At 43.0% G+C, this 17,154-nt stretch overlaps 1 protein-coding gene across 1 annotated transcript in view; it reads right to left on the bottom strand.

The window, feature by feature from the left end:
• INSC (INSC spindle orientation adaptor protein) overlaps positions 1-17,154 on the bottom strand; it is a 127,505-nt gene that overhangs the window by 19,637 nt on the left and 90,714 nt on the right. The window contains exon 8 of the mRNA XM_049781019.1: positions 2,343-2,514. Within this exon, the coding sequence (XP_049636976.1) occupies positions 2,343-2,514 (172 nt within the window). The remainder of the gene's footprint in view (positions 1-2,342; positions 2,515-17,154) is intronic.

Genomic DNA, 17,154 nt, shown 5'->3' with positions numbered 1-17,154 from the left:
TTATAGAGGACAGTTCTAAGGATTCAAATGTTAAGTAATTTCCCAAAAATTGTGAAGCTCATGATGATTGGTAATTGCCAGAGTTTCAAATCAAATCTAGATTGGCCAGACTCCAAATTCTTGCTCTGTATGTCTTGCAGGCTTTCTCTTGTCTCTCCTCTAAGCCTCTGTAGCTCATTGCCAGTGAAACTGACTTCTACAGAGCTAAGATCCATTTCTATAGAGAGAGTAATACCTACCTTTCTTTGGACTCATTGCTCCCTTAAGATCAAATTTAATCTTGGAAAAGGTAAAATCTTGACCTCCTTACCAATGGTTAGACAATGACTAGCCACCAAATGTGATATCCCTTTTTCCAAAACTGACATGTCCTTTGTTTGGAAGTACTGGGGCTCTTCTAAAACTACCCTTTACATCCCAGGCTTGGGATGAGACCTAGAAGTCATTGGCCAAACTTGCTAGAAGAGTTTTTCTAACTTTAAATATCTTCCTTCATTCTTATGCAGTAGCTGTTGCTGCCGACACAGCAAGTATTAACACAGTCATCTAAGTGCCTTTTAATTTTGGTGCACATTTATTTGAACTACCGACTGGGTCACCTGCAATGTGTTAGGAAGATTAAATTGAGGATTTCAGTGACTCATTTATAAATGTTTCCAGGGAATAGCAAGAAATTGGAGGTCTATTTCCCACCAAAGAACAGAGCCCTGGCGTCCTGCCCAGAAGATATATCCCATCTGCTGACTCTCAGAGCAGACTCTGCAATGTATCTTCATCAGAGTGAAATAAATTGGGAGTCTCCTCCTCTCCAGGGAGAAATAAAATCCAGGCAAAGAAGTAGGATTGGACATACAGCAATTGTGAAAGATTGGTTACACTATTCCACTTCGGCTTGTTTGTTTCATAACATCATTTATAAATTAGGTTTCTATCAAATTTAAGATTTTGTCTTATTTTTAAAATTCCCCTTTCTGATATGGATATAGGTAAATTACCGGTGACTTTCCTTCTTGAAATTGAAAAGCAGGTGCTTCCCAATTCGATACAAGACTATATCACTTCTTCCTTTTCTGCTTCCGTTTGTCCTTTTTCCTTCCATTCTCTATGTTTCCTATCTCTCTTGTAGATAATGTAATGTAAGAGCCCCTGAGAGATTAAACCCTATACAGACATGTGGTTTCAAGATAGTTCTTCCACTTCTCTATTTGAGCTTTGTAGTTCCTTTAATTTCCTTCAGCCAAGATTTTCAATACACGATTTCCATGTTTTCTGTTTTTTAATAAATGTACATGTTGAAAAGAGATTTCTCCCATGCTGGAATGTGGGTGAAAGTAATTCATGTTTAGGAGTCAGCCAGAAAGTTAACTTATCTGATGTTTCCTACATGTATTGTAGTGGAACATCTTAAAAATCCATAGTTATAAGGACTCTTGAGAAATTACTCTTGAGTAATGACCCCCAAGTACTTGTTTTATACTGAGAAAATCTACAAATAGGGCTTCCCAAGGGGTCACCAGTGATGGGAACATCTCACAGAGGGTTTATATAGAATGTAAGAAGTTATTTGTTGAATAAATGAAAATATAAGCCTCCTACCTCCCAATCCCAGTGTCTGACTTCCAGCCCAGTGTTCTGTTATAGTTTCTGCTATTCCAGATATCCCTAGTTCTTTTAGCAACTCTTAAGATTAAACCTAAAATTTTCTTGCTAAATTTTTTTTCTCTCAGTTTTATTGAGAGAAAGAGAGAGATAGAGACAGAGAAAGAAAAATATAGACTTGACTGGGAAGAGAAATAGAAGCACATATGATCATCAGAGTATGGTCTTTCTGGATGAAGGACAATTCTCCAGCCAGGAGCAACTGCATGTGCTTCACTAGAAGGACTTCAAAGAGTCACAGGCACTGAGGTGTGGGTGCCATAGTGAAACTGCAGGCAACAAGTGGGTACATGGAACTCTTGCAGGAACCATTGCTCCCTCTTTGCTGTTGAATTCAGTTTCAATGAATGAGACATCTGAAACCAAATCCATTGGACTCTCTGGCCAAGAATCTGAAGTTCCAAATATTAATACCCTACTGTCCCAAGAGGCGTGTCCATTCCAAAAGGCCATTTCATCCCATCTGACCTAGTCCCAGGAGCTCCTCCAAGACCTAAATGCATTTTAATAGACTAGACAATAAAGTTTTTCAAAGCTTAACTTGATCTCAAGTGGCACATAAGCCAATGTGATGATCTATGCAGAAGACAAGTGGAGTGGGGTGCAGTGAGTGGGGTACAGAAAGACCTTTCTGTTCTCTCCTGAGGACTGTGGCTAGCCCCTCTATCCCAGGATTTACTCACTGATTAGAGCTGTCACGATCTCCTCCATGCTCTCCAGGAAGCTGCTGAGGTGTTGGGTGAAAGACAGATGTGGGGATGTGACCTGAGCTACCACAGCAGCAGCCTCAGCTCGTGTGGCCTCTGAGTGGCTGTTGTCAGTCAAGATGTCAGCCAGGCACAGAACTCCATCCACCTGCAAACAGAGAGCAGAAGTGATGAGGGGCAGAGACTCCCAGAAGGTCCAGCAACTGTAACCTAGATGACTATTCTATAATTCAGCACTTTTCAACCTTTTTCTGACCACAGCTGCCTTTTGACCTTGTTTGTTTCCTGTCACCTGCCCATCTTAGCAATTGTTCCTAACCTTGTGCTGGGAACCCCCATTAACACCATTTTCTTCAGTGGCTCCTTGGAATATCTGGGGCACCATATGGTCCCCAGTTGTGAAACCTTTTGTAACCTCCCAACAGAGATCAGTGACCTTTCCATTTCCTAGAAACAGGTTTCATTAAGTGTCCTGGGTTGGTCCCTGGTTAGCCCCCACAGTAAACTTTCACTAAAAATGCAAACTCTTTGAGGACCGGGGAGGGGGGGAGAGAAAGAGAGAGACAGAGAGAGAATGTGTTTGTATAGGAATCAAAGCACTTGCTTCCTAGCAATAGGCCAACTCTGGTTCAATGCATACAACTTTATGATGCCTTAAACACTGTCAAGAAGGAACTCCAAGAACAGAACCTAGATTAGACCCTGATCACTCTCATGTATGCCCCAAGCCCACCTTCCTCCCCACAAGTTCCAATCCTGACTACCTCTTGCTTTATGCTATTTGGTATAAGCAGTATAAAATCTCTCTCTCTAAGACTCAATTTCTCACTCAACAATAGGTGTTGTGGGGCAGAAGATATGAGAAAGATGCTGGAGGAATCCAGAAGGTGAAGACCCACTTGTAGTACCCCATCCCCCACCTTGTCTTAGGAGCCAACAGAACTCAATATCTGTGCTCTCCCTTTGCTATCCCTCCTACAGAAGAGGGCAGCATCTCAGAGGTCTTGCACTCTGTCTCCCAGTAGAAGAAAGATCCCTCTGGGTGCAGAGCAGAGAGACATAAATGCCAGAGACTGGTACTGCCTGGTTCACTCCAAACTGAGCAGCTCTTGGAGAAATAACACCATTTGCTCTTACAAGCCTCCCCAATTGTGGCTACACCCTGCCTGCCTGTGACACACCACCCCTTTTCAAGTTTTAAAAAAAGTCAAATGAGTATTTGGTTTCAGATATTCTAGCTTAAAAATCTCTAGTTTGGAGCAGGACCCGAGTCTCCTTTCAGAGACCAGCCCAAGTCCAGACTTCAGCCTCTACCCACTCCTAATAGAGGAGATTTATTACGGGAAAAAAAATGGGGGCCATCCACCTGTGCAGGTTCTCTCAACCATGCCAGATGCCCCCCAGAACCAACAGCCTGAAGACTCCACCTAAAGGAAACCAGGAACCCTTCCCTTGGAAGGAGGGGACATGGATGGCAAGGGAAGTGGGGGTGGGGAGTGAGGCAAAGAAAGTTCTGCTGACACCTCCACCTCCAAGCCAACAACCTCTAAGCTTTCAACCCCCTTAAATCCCCAGGGGTGGCATTTTTTTTGAGTAATTACCTCCCTAGAGCTCCAGTTCTCCGTTAAAGAGCCCTTGGGATCCATAAGGCCCATTAGCGTAAGAGCCTTTGGCAACTTCAGACTCAAAATAATTAAATAAATAAATAAAAGATAAATGTGGAAACTGGAGCCTGGGGAAATGTCTGTGATAAAACTCACCTGGATGTACTTAATAAAAGAGAACAAACAGCCGCCAGCAGCCCCTGGGACAGCCCTTGGTTTGACAAACCCAGGGGAGAGAGGACTGGCCTGGGCCCAAGTCAGGAAATAGGGTTGTGTCAGCCTAGAAATGGGAAGCAGCCCCTTCCCTAGTCAAGTTTCAAGCCTTTCTTCTATCCCATTTGGTGGGGATGGGTCTCTGCTGCCTGGACATTTCAATCACCCACTCTCCCTAACTCCATCTAAGTAGTTATAGCTACTTCCCCAATCTGGCTGTATACACCAGTCAGATTGTAAACACCAAACATCCTGACATATGTGTGGAGATAGAAAAATGGGCTGGACTCCAGAGCCCAAGATGGTGACAGTACCCTGAAAAGCTGGTGCCCCCTAGAACCTGAACACCAATCTGACCTTTCAGCCTTGATGTTGCTCTGCAGATCTAAGTACAGTCTCCCGAGTACAGAGTATGGCCAAGCCCTGCTATTGACTAGGGGACAGACATAGCCCTGAGTTCAGGCACAAGAGTGTCTGCCATCTTCATGGTGTTTTTTTAAAATAAATACCTTTATTTAAGTATCGTGATTACAAGCATGTTTATATATAATATATAATATATATAATATATATGTATATGTATGTGTATGTATGTATGTATGTGTATATATATATATATATATATATATATATATATATATATATAAACTGAGCACTACTATCTCCATCTCCCTTCTCCCTTGCCTGTATTCAAGACAGGCATTTTATTTCTCTCACTCACTACCATTGTGAGGGCTTGGGCTCCAATTTCGGTGATCATGGTTTGCATGTGTGAGGCTGTGAGTTCAGTTCCTAGCATTACATAGCTCATGGGCTCTTCTGGGTCGTGTGTTCCTGTACTCCTGCACCCTGAATATCACCACACATTCATAGTACCACCACCAGCAGCAACAATAACAACAATAGCAGGAACTGGCTTCCCAAGAGAATTCAATTGAACAGGTCCAGATGTGTTCCAGGAGGATACTTTGAAGAAATTCTCTCTTGGTTCATAGACTCCACTTGGAAAAGCAGGGACCTCCACTGGTCAACACCATTATGGTTTTGGGAGGCCAGCTCCAGTGGCCAAAGACATGAGAGGAGTGGGCAGTGCTGTGGAAAAGTCAACTCAGAACAGATTCCAGGTTCCTGACCAACCTGACTCCAGCTGTTATTACCTTCTGATTTCTTCTTTGTCCTTTGTTTTTTCAGAGATCAAGGACCAACACTGTCCTATTACTGCAATTGCCCACTGCTTTGCTTTGCTTTGCACTATGAGGCCTTTGCTCTCACTTAGTGACTTATTAATAATAAAATTAATAATCCCTTCAAAAGATAATGTATACAGAATACTTTTACAGTATAAAATAAAGCAATGAGCATATGCATTATGTTTACATCTAATGTCCAGAAATTCTAATACCATGAATGAAAAGAGGGCTCCACATTCAGGTACATTTTCACTTATCTCTAGAGGGGCCCATAGTCCTGACTTTGGTGCCTTTTTATCATCTTTGTTTTCTTCAGAGATGAACTGCTCATGCATATTGTTTTGCTTGCCATATTGTGAACCTGCTATAAATGGTATCATACTGTACAGGGCCCTTTACCTTATTCTCCTGTTAGCTATACTCAGGAATCACCCTCCTGGTGCAAACCGGGGCCAAGGTCCATGGACTCTTGGAATTTCATTGGATAAATAGATTTGCAACTCATTGATGTGTTCTGCTGCCAGTGACATATAAGGCACTTCCCAGATTTTTTCTGTGATATATTCAGTGCTACTATAAATACTTTTCATAATGCCTTCAGGTATACAAAGGCCAGTTTCCCTTGGAGTCTCTCTCAATCTGGAAGTAATTTCTAACTCACAAGATCTATACATTTTTATATCAAATTTAAGCACCATCTTTACAAGCATGATTGTAGTTGCATTTCAGTCATATATAGAACACCCCTCTTCACCAATGCAACCATCCATCTTTAATTTTAATGATACAACCACAGCGATTTTGCAAAAACAAGATATATATATACAAGCTTAGTCCCAAATTGAATGTAATAATTTGAGTTTCACCAGTAATGGATCATTTAATATTATATTCTAATCAAAATTTGAAACTGTTAAGTTTAATTTTTTCTAACTTGGTGTCTATGTAAATGTTAATTTTAATATGCATGTTTCTGAAATCAATTTAAAAGTAAACTAAAAGCCTTCTTGTAATTTTTATATGTTTTGATTTGGTCTGGTTTTTATTTTTTATTTTTGGATTTAGTTTTCTAGGAGCAGTTTGTTCATAAGTTGTTTTTTTTTTTTTATTTTTTTACATGGCAGATTGTCATATAGGCCAGTTTCCAAGCTCTTGGCTCTAATGCTATCATTGATCTGCCTCTTAGTCTTCTGTGACTTACCTACCACCATTCAGGTGGAGTACTCTAGTCTTCAGCAGCACCAACCAACCCAATTCATCATAGCAGAAGGTGCTGGAGGGCTCAGACAGAACATACACACATCTAACACAACATACAGTACATAGATGCATGCACATACCACAACATAGAAGTGAAAGTGGCACATACAGCATACAGTAGTACTCTTATCACAATACACATGCACCACAGAAATAAGTAGTGAACACATGATATTGGGCTCTCTTTCGCTCAAAATCTGAATCAGTTCCAGTGACTGAACATGCAGGCTCAGGAGTCATACACACGAGGTTCTGAATATGCCTTGGTATCTTACTTTCTAAAAGAAATTCTACCCATTTCAAATCTTTATATCTATATATAAATAGGGTTTACAAAAATATATAGTGAGCTGGAGAGATAGTACAAGGATAAAGGTTGTGTATGCAGTTCCCTCCTGTTTGATCCCCAGGACTGCATATGGTCCCCAAGAAACACCAAGATTGACTATGTGAGCACAGAGAACACCTGGATATGTTCACAAAGTAGTCCTACATATATAACAGTATATTTAACATTATTAAAAATGTTTTTTTCAAAGCATGTTGAGATCCTTAAACTTGTACATTGCAATGTACAGTTATTACCACATGGTGGTGCCACATCATTACTATCATTCTTATACCTGGAGAAGTGACTAGGCTTTCCTTCACCTGCCTGCCCCAGCAGAACCTCCTGCTCCATGCCTACTTTCCACTGGGTCCTTAGGGATGCAGATCTCGCTGAAAATCTTAGGTCTTTACGTTGCAACTACAAAGGTATCCACTTGTCTGAACACTCTCAGCTTTTGCTGCCAACAAGAAAAACTTGTTCAAAGGAGAGTGAGTGAGCCTTGTTATAATGGACGCCAGGATCAATGAAATGAATAATCATAGCCCCTCAGAAGAAATCAGAGAAACAAAGATGTCTTTGCATTTCTAGGACTCAATAATCGCTAGCTACATTGTGATACATGCTGAACTGGGTACTGAGACAGAGAGGGAAAGATTCTGAGCTAAAGAAAACACAGAACAACATATAGGCACATCCAAAAATTCAAAAATGAGGATGATAAAGAGTGAGAGCAGGAGAGAGGAAGAAGGGGCAGAGTTGGAGAAACAGGCAACATGACAGAGAAAGTATATGAAATCTAAAATGCTTCCAAAAAGTATGTCTGGAACAGAGTCCATCCCCTCGAGCCCTCTCAAGTTATTCCCACTACAGAGAATTCTCTGCTGGGCCTCTCTCTCCTGGGCCCTCAAGGCACCCCATTAATAGCTTACAACATTTTTTCTCTCAGCCTCTCCCCTCTGATCTATCTCTAGCATCTTGTCCAGAACTTTCTGTCTGCCCACTATGTACTATCTATCAACAGAATTCAACCCCCAATTCATGACTCACTAGGGTGGTCCCCCAAATTTGCCTTCCAGCACCTGATTTCTTTCCCAAGATCTATATCAACCTTCCCAGCCTTTTAGCAGCTCTCTTTATGTTTAGCTCCATTAATCAATTTTCCCAGACAGTGCAAGAGTTCACCTTCCCTATCTTCCTCCCTTGCTCTGTGCCAGATTCAGAAGAAATGGCACTTCCTTGGTGAAGTCGTACTTGCCTCACTTGAACTCCCACCTATCTAGAGAGGCTTTGTGCCCATGTTGCCTCTCCACTGTGCTGTGTCCACACAGAACTTTTAGCCTAGGCAAGTGTTCTGAGCTCACATGTGATCACCATGGTCCACCAAAGATACTGGTGTAACTCCACTGAATCTTCTCTGGGTCCCCAGGACCCAGGTGAAGCCCAATGCTGTTAAATTCGCTGTTGAGGGCTGAAGGATGGGACCCAGAGTCAGTTGCATAGCAAGTTAGTGACAGGGGAAAGACTTTGATGTGGTCTCCTCTTCCTTGCCCTGTACCCAACCCCATTCCCTCCTATGAGATAACTAAAAAGAACACAAGGGGAGCAATTAGGGACCCAGGCAATGGGGTAACTCAGCTCAGCACTGGTGACTGATTCAGAACAGGCCATATGAGGCCCATTTCTTCAAACCTTGTCCAGATTAAACAAAATTTCTGTCCCCAATCACGCACGGCCTTCCCTTCCCCAATCATAAGCTTAATGATGCCAAGAGAACAATCAAATCAAAGCACTTTCACAGCCCTATAAAAAAAAAAAACTGCTGTGGAAGCACTTATCAATAATTAGTGTCTGCAGCAGGAGAGGGCCTGAACCCAAGGCCAAGTTTCCTCACATGCCAAGTTGGATGAGAATGATCTGGCTTGACCACTTTGCTGGGAAATAAACTCAAGGCAGCCAGAGTCTGAAATGGAGGAGCTGGAGAAAGCAAAAAGTCTTTGGGCAGTGGATCCCAGACAGTTGTTAAGCCAGGAAGTAGAATTATACAAATGGTGTTGTCTGGAACATAGAGGAAAGTGAATGCAATCTCAAAGAGGAAAGCAGAGACACAAACGGTACACGGGACAGGGAAACAAAATGGGAGGACAGAATAAGCCCAGGGACCAATAGATGAATTTTAGTGTCAAGATGGAGTCAGATAAAGGCAGGGTGCAGGAGAGTCTGTGAACAGGACCAGGAGCTAAAGGCATGCTTTTTATTTATTATGGGGCATTTGTTTGAATGTGTGATGCTGCACACAACTCACAACTTCAAAGAAAATGGCAGACAGGAGGAGAATATTCACTCCCTCTTAAACATCACCCAGAGCCCACTCAGCTGCCCCTACTGTGCCAAGCAAGCATCTTTGTTAACTGCTCAGAACCCAAATAAATGCATTGAACTATCAGCATGTCATAGGGATGGGCAATGGAAGATAGGGATTTTATAGCCAATTCAGCAGATAAGTCAGAGGACCAGATTCTTGCAGCAAAGAGAAACAAGACTTGAATAACTTATTGACATAATAGAAAGTAACTCTCCCATCAAGCAGATTATAGGAGGTTGTCAGGCAGATTATCTCAAGGTGTCCAGTCAAACTGGTGAGGCTGAGGCAGCAGCACCAGGGCACAAGGAGAAGTGAGTTTTGCAGAGATCTCAAGCAGATGAGGAAAATACCAAGTTTCCATTTAAACTAGAACTTGAATTGTGACTAAAGTGCTTTCTAGAGCAGGGTGTCTCAGCTTGACTTCAAGTGACAAGGCCCACCAGGTTATGTTCAAATACCCTCATGCCCAGACATCATCACAGAAACACTTATTTTACAAACTACAGAGTGAAGTTGCAACATCAATATTAAACTTTTAATATCCCTTTGTTGTTGTTGTTGTTGTTGTTGTTGTTATTTTCCTTGCCCAGGTAAATTTCTGGTCTCAGTTCTATTTTTCCTTATTTATTATTGTTTAGCATTATATAATATATATAAAGACCCTTCACCAGTGTCCCTAGTGTCCCTTTTCCCCACCCCACACTGGCCTTCACTCTAGACAGGCTTTCTACTTCTCTCATTCAGTCACATTTTATTATGATGGTTCTCAGTGTAATTATTTATGTGACTACACCCATCATTCTCTGTGGTGAGCTTCATATTGTGAGCCATACCTTTCTGTCCTCCTCTATTTTGTCTCTGAGAATCATTACAGAAATGTCTTTTTTTTTTTTTTTTTGTCTTTCTCTTTGTTTTGACTCCCTCCCCAACCATGCGAACTTTTTAAACCATCTTTTGGTAACTCCTCATTACTATTTTGTTGTTAATGTTTTGTTTATACACCACACCCTGCTGTACTTAGGGGTTTCTACTGACTTCACTAAGGTATCACTCCTAATAGTCTTAGGGCACCATATGGGATGCCAGAGATTGAAATAAGGTTGGCTGTGTGAAAGGCAAGTTTCCTACCCACTGTACTATCACTCCAGTTCCCTCAACACTATTTTAAAAGATTCCTTGAGTTAGTTGAGGACCTGGGGCCATTCCCAGGTATGCTCAGCCATAGGATGGTTGACTTGATCAGTTATGATGAAGCAATGGACTGGGCTGGGACCTTCAGGCCCATCTCAATGGTACTCAGGGGTCACCCAGGCTTCACTCAGGAATTCTAAGAGAATTAAGCAGTGCCATGGATGGTACTCTTCACAAATTATAATCTGATTGATGAGCTGGACCCACACTGAGAGCTCATAATCTGTTAAATGAAATTGGGACAATCTAGCACCAGGGACAGAGCTCAAATGGTTGGAGGAAGCACACACCCCAACTTTGATAGCAGGCCATTCACAGTCCCTTCCCCATCCCCAAACCCAGCAAAGCACCATCAGACCAGGTGGTTGAGTGTGTCCAGGCAAGGGCCCGAGGCTGTTTGGGAGGACTCAAAGAATGAAAATAATAAAGACAGTTAAGTATCAATACCATTGGAAGCAGATGATCCAAACTATCACGATCAGATATTTAAATAAGAAGCTAGCTCCTAGGGGGCAAGAGTCAGGGTCCTTGGGCCTTATTCTCCATGGTGAAGAGGCCAGGATCTGCATCTATCTAAACCAGCAGAGCACTACTATAAACATGGGTTTCAGGCTACAATGATGAAACTTAAAAACGTATCTCTCAACAACTCTGAAATCCGAAGACACAAACTTTAACAACGAAGCTTTAAAAATATGCCTGTCACAATGACAGGGTAGGAGAAGTATGGGATGGAATTTGAGAACGTTGGCTGAGGGCACTTGATACTGGTAGTGGGTGATACTGGTACTGGAACTTTGTATGTCTGAAACTCAACTATGACTAACTTTGCAGTTCTAACTACTACTACTACTACTACTACTACTACTAACTGTTTAATTAAAAAATTAAAAAAAATACATATCTGTGTTTTTGATGAAAGGAAGGGGGCATGGGGTGGTGGGATTGGAGGTGAAAACACGATGAGTCTGAAACCCTATTCCCCATAGCTATGTAAAAATCGTGCTTAAATGTAAAAAAGAAAAGAAAAGTTTGCCACAGAGGATGCATGTGAATAAGGGAAGCGAGAAGGACCCGGAGACATTGACAGGATGCTGTCAAACAGTTATTGATGGAATCGTGAATCACTGTACCTAATTGAAGAAGAATCTGCTCCTAAAGCCATCTGAGAAAACAAAAAGTTGAAGAAAAAATAATAGTAGAAAACCAGTGTTTGATTTCAGATCTACCCACATCCTGAAGCAGGCTGGTTCAGCAGGAAGAAGCCGGGTCAAGTTGAAAATGATTTTGCAAATCCTGGGTCTGCCCTGGTCAACTCACTCTACCGCACACTCTGGTCCAGACCGCCATTGGGGGCAAGTTGAGGACAGAGCCAGAAGGCAGGCAGGCCCAGGCAGGATGCCTGGCGGGCGCTGCCGCTTGTTAACCACGAGGGGGCGCTGCCGCACAGTGCACTGAACCCGGCTGACGCAATGGCAATGCGGAACTGGCTCCAGCTATGGCGCCCCAGACAGCCCCGCAGCCACAAATCATGAGCTAATGCTCCATCCTCAGGTTGCACCCGAGTCTGGGCTGCAGCCGCCCAACCCCAGCCAGCAAGATTCTCCTGCAGTATGGGCCCCTAATTTCAGCCAGATCTCCTATCCCACCATCACCAGGGTGATGGAGGAGCATGTTAATTGAATTTTCCTGCCTCTTAACTCCCTTTTCTTCTAATCCCCCCATCTTCAAGTAGATGAGGCACGGGAAGTGAGTGCAACAACTCCCCTTCTCCAGAGTCCCCTTGCTGGACTGAGAAAATAACAGGAACATTCCCAGTCCTGTCTGTCAGAACACTTCTCCTTCACTTATATTTTATAACTGCTTCCATGAAATTTAAGGAGCTGCCTGGCTCTGGAGGCTGCACCCCCCATGAGAGCTGAGACTGAGGCAGAAGACTGCAGTAAGATTTTTTGAGAGAAAAGGAATGGGTTTTCTTTTTCAGCCAGTCTCAGGTTCCCCGTCTCAACTTCCTCTTCTGTAAAATGGGCATCACCACCTCCCCTGCCTCCCTGCAAAATTAGCTGAATGAAATGAACAATTTTATGAAAAGAAATATTAACTTTAAACATTCAACTCTGGCCTCTAAAAGGTGCACACAGTGGGGGAAAGTCCTACAAAACTGTAGCTGGAGCTGCAGAGCCTCCTGACCCTGTTCTCTCTGTTTACCCCCTACAATGATTGAAAAATCCTTATCTCCAGATCAGGCCTTCAGGGTTCTGAAGCTTTGTGGTGAGGGGATGCCAGAGTCCAAGTAGACAGGAGTAGCCCCCACCACCACTGAGAGTTGACTTTTTGGATTTGAAATTGGGTCCTTCTCCTCCTTCTCTATTTTTACCATCAATTCTCATTAAACTGCCTTCCCTTCTCCTCCAGGGTCGTGTCCTGATTTGAAAACAAAATATCAAAACTTTTAAAAGTGAGTTTGCATCCCTCTACCAATATTCCTAAATTGAAAGTTTATTATTTACACCTTTCTAAATCACAATACCTAAAAGTAAAAAAAAAAAAAAATCTTTTTAAAATAAGTTTGCCTCTGGTCTCAAGGCTGGAAGATACTGATTTTAAACTCTCTGGGAGACTGTCTCCGACTGGGTTATGAGCCTCCTTAGCCCTTAGGGCACTAGATCTGTAGGTTCTAGCTAGACCATGAACCCCAGTTTCTGGTCAGAGCCTTAGCTCCACTTCTCTATCCTGTCCAGGTCCAATACCTGACGGGCTTTTCAGTTACTCAGAACTCTGCCAGAGTCATTGCAAGATCCCCAAAACCCCTGGGGGGGGGGGTTCTACAGGGTTATGCAGGGTTTCTCGCAGTCAAAACTGAAAAGAAGAAGGCAAGATTAGGTAGGAGAGACACTAAAGCCCTCACAGACCTGCTGCGTCAAGCTGCCTGTTCTGTCCATTATTACAGCTCCTTCATATTCCCACCAGAGGGCGTCATCCTCGTTTTTTAGCCAGGAAATAGTCTGAGAAAAACATCTTGTTCTCTGAGCCCTTTCCCATTCACCGGCCCCAGACCCTGCGGTTCTCCTCTAGGTCAGGCCAGTTAGTCCTCATGACTAACTGGTGCCGGAAGCTGGGCTACCGGAAGAATGTCCGGTGTATGTATGCAAGCCATACATTGTGGCTTTGGGGCCCTTACTTGCACTAGTTCTCATTTTCTCTTTTCCAAGGTAAAATCCAAAGAACACCACCCTCCTATCCCCATTTCTGAAGGCCCCTCAGCTCCCTGAGCACAGATCTCTTGAAAGGCTTAGGGGGATTTCTAAGGGTGGCTGCAGCTACAATTCCCCTGTGAGGCCAAGATCTGGGAGCATCCCTCAGCCTCTGCATCCAACTCCATCACCACCTTCCTGCATGTCCCCAGTGTTCTAGGTATAGCTGAGGTGCCATGGGGCAGCCCTTCCCCCAGGTGATCTAGAGATGGGGTAGGAAGGACACCTGTTCTGGTTTCTGGGGCTAGAGGGGTGCAGGGGTACAGCCAGCCTGGCACTTACGGGCAAAGAACAGACTGAACTAGTGGGAACATGCTATTTATACAACTGAATCAATAAAGCATGACCTTACCACCACCACCACCCATAAAACTGGACAAATCTCAGACAGCACACTGTGGAATGGGGATGATTAGGGTGTCTGGTATCCTGATTAGATGCCTATTTGCCATTGTCAGGGTCTAGATTTGATTTAATGAGCCCCTCCAAGTGTGTAGGGAAGTGTGGGGGCCTCATAACAGATAAATCTCACCAAATTCAGAGTATTTCTCACTACCAGGTAATGAATGAAGCTGAAAGGCATACAGGAACGTCGGGAGTTGGGTTATGGTCCCCTGATATTTTATAATCAGGCCACAAACTATGTGTTGTGATATGGGCTGGTAGCATTGCAGCAGGCAGTGTCTGCGAATATAACTAGCTCCTCCTGAAAGGCTGCCTGCTCTCCCTTCTTCACAAAATAATGATCTTTTGGATTTTCAAAATTCCAGAAATTAGTATCGTGTCGGCCACCAACATAACGATGACCACTTGTTAGGGACCAAGCACCAAATGAGAGAGAGAGGCTAGGCTTTGCTAGGGAGAGTCACAGCAAACTTGCAAGTCATACGATGTAATTATAGTTTCTGACCACTAGAGGGTGCTTCTTCGCATTGAAATTCAATTATGGCCAGTCCATTTATTCTCTGTATGTTCTGGAAACCAACGTTGTTTACTTCCCCCAAGCTTCCCTTCCTCCCATCAACAGCAGTAATAATACCAACATTAGTGGCACATAACTGTGACAACTACGATATGACTTTCTGGAAGAAGGGAGTTAGAAATGTGCTTGTGCAAAGCAAGGGTTGGATATATGTGTTTTATTGTCTTTTTCATTATTGCTGTGACGTCTTTGCTTTCCTGGTACAGCAGTAATCGATAAGCATTTTCTGTACAAAAAAACAGCTTTTTACTTTGCAAGCTGAATGGTATCTTTTAGTTAAATATTCAATCTGCTGTTGCCCCTTAAATGCAGATATAGGTCACAATTAAATAAAGATGCTTGGCTTTGTTCAATGAAATTTTATGCATCAAAATTAAATATGTAATGTTAAAATTTACCATTTTCAACCATTTAAATACTTTTTAGATTTAAAACCAATCTTGATCTAAGGATTTTATGTACCAAAGTCAGCAGATTGGCAGTGTCCAAGAGGTTATAAACTTTTTTGCTGCTAATGCACTGGAATATAAATTTCATTAGGAGCAGATTTGTCTGTTTCGTTAACTACCCTACTGCCAGCACCTCACAGTGCCTAGGGCAGTCTCAGAGTTTCAATACATATTTGCTGAAGGACTGCATTATTAAGCTGTGGGATTCTGTACAAGAAGTTCCCTCGTATCTCAAGACTTTAATTTCTTCATCTGTACAATGGGGGAACTTGCATGCACACTTGAAATAAACACAGATGAGGGCTGGAGAGATAGCATGGAGGTAGGGCATTTGCCTTGTATGCAGAAGGACGGTGGTTAGAATCCCGGCATCCTGTATGGTCCCCCGAGCCTGCCAGGAGCAATTTCTGAGTGCAGAGCTAGGAGTAACCCTTGAGCGCTGCTGGGTGTGACCCCAAAACCAAAATAAAATAAAATAAAATAATAAACAGATGAAATTTTGAATCCCAGGAGGGGCTCTGTAAACTGACAGCTAAGCAAGGTAGTTTCCTTGCTAGCCACTAGAGAGCACTCCTCCCTCCCACTGAAAGACGTTTCAGGAGTTACTGCGTACTTGAAAAAAATAATTGCATCTGCAAAGCAAGATACCCAGATGGGAATATCATATCCTGTGCCTGTGGAGACTGTGGATGGGAATGGGGCGGGGGGTTTTGGGACTCATATAGGACACAGGCCAGTTGCAGAAAGGTAGATCTGAAAGATCTTGTTCGATTCAAGTCAAAATTCTGGCTGCATAACTGAGATTTTAGGAACATCACTTAAACTAGCAGAGAGACTCTGTCTTTAAGGTGCAGTTATGGGAGTGCTTTTACCTGCTGTGTTATGTCTGTGGAGTTGACTAGGGCCGTTAATATATGCATGTGTGTGCATATGTGTATGCACATGGTTCAAGTTCATTACCAAGCACAGCACAAAGTGAGCCCCCAGCTGCCAGCTCTGTGAGCCAGGGCCTCGATCTCAGGTAAGGACTGAGAAAGACTCACCAATACATTCTATACTTGGTGTCACATTAGTACAGTGGAAGGTAAAATTGTCTTTAGCCTTCTTCCTGCATCCTTTAACAAAAATTCCTGATGCTCTTCCCTGGGCTACAGACTTAAGGTATCCCAGACACCCACAATTTTTGGTGAATGCATGATACCAAGCCCCTTTCTTTTCCTCCTCCCTTCCATTCTTCCTGCCCATCAACAAAAGGAAGACCATAGCATTCTAAAACCTATTCAGTCATTTTCTCACTGTCCGAAGTCCATTATTTTATAAAAGAAGAGAGCATTATTCAGTATCTGAAATTAAAGATGTTCAGTGCATCTATTTCATTGAGTTTTTCTGCTTGTCTCACCAGCCCTTCTGCACTGCACTCCCTTAGTGAGCACATTCGAGCACATTCGTAAGAAGGGTCCAGTGTCACAGAAAGAAGCACAGGCACTGCTGAGTGGTCTGGTGTCAGCACTGCCACTGCCTAGCTGTGTGATTGTAGGCCAGTGACTTTAACATTCTATGCCATAGTCTTTTCTATGGAAAGAGCAGTACCTTCTCTGCCCTCTGCTTTCAGTGTAGAGCTCTGAGTCTGTGCTCTTGGGACAGACTTTCAATGTGGAAAGATATAGAGAAGCGAAAGTTTGGAGACTCCTGTTTTGGAGTCCAGAGTTAAGATGCGGGCATGGAAAGGTAAGATGTAGGTGTTCTGGGCAGCCAGAACCAGGACTGGGAAACAGTTTGGTTGTACCTACCCCCAGCTCTGTAAGACAGAACACAACAGCCTTTCTATTTCCCTATTTCCTTTCCACATAACTGTTTAACATCTTTCCTTGAAACTACCTGAACAACCCCCCTCCTAGCCCCTTACCATGTCAGACTCACTTCCTGCCCCTTTTGGTTCGAATCATCCATCT

This window comes from Suncus etruscus, chromosome 9, assembly GCF_024139225.1.
Source record: "Suncus etruscus isolate mSunEtr1 chromosome 9, mSunEtr1.pri.cur, whole genome shotgun sequence".
In the NCBI taxonomy this organism is placed as follows: Eukaryota; Metazoa; Chordata; class Mammalia; order Eulipotyphla; family Soricidae; genus Suncus; species Suncus etruscus.
The sequence above is the reverse complement of the archived record's forward strand: the minus strand, read 5'-3'. Positions and strand labels throughout refer to the sequence as shown.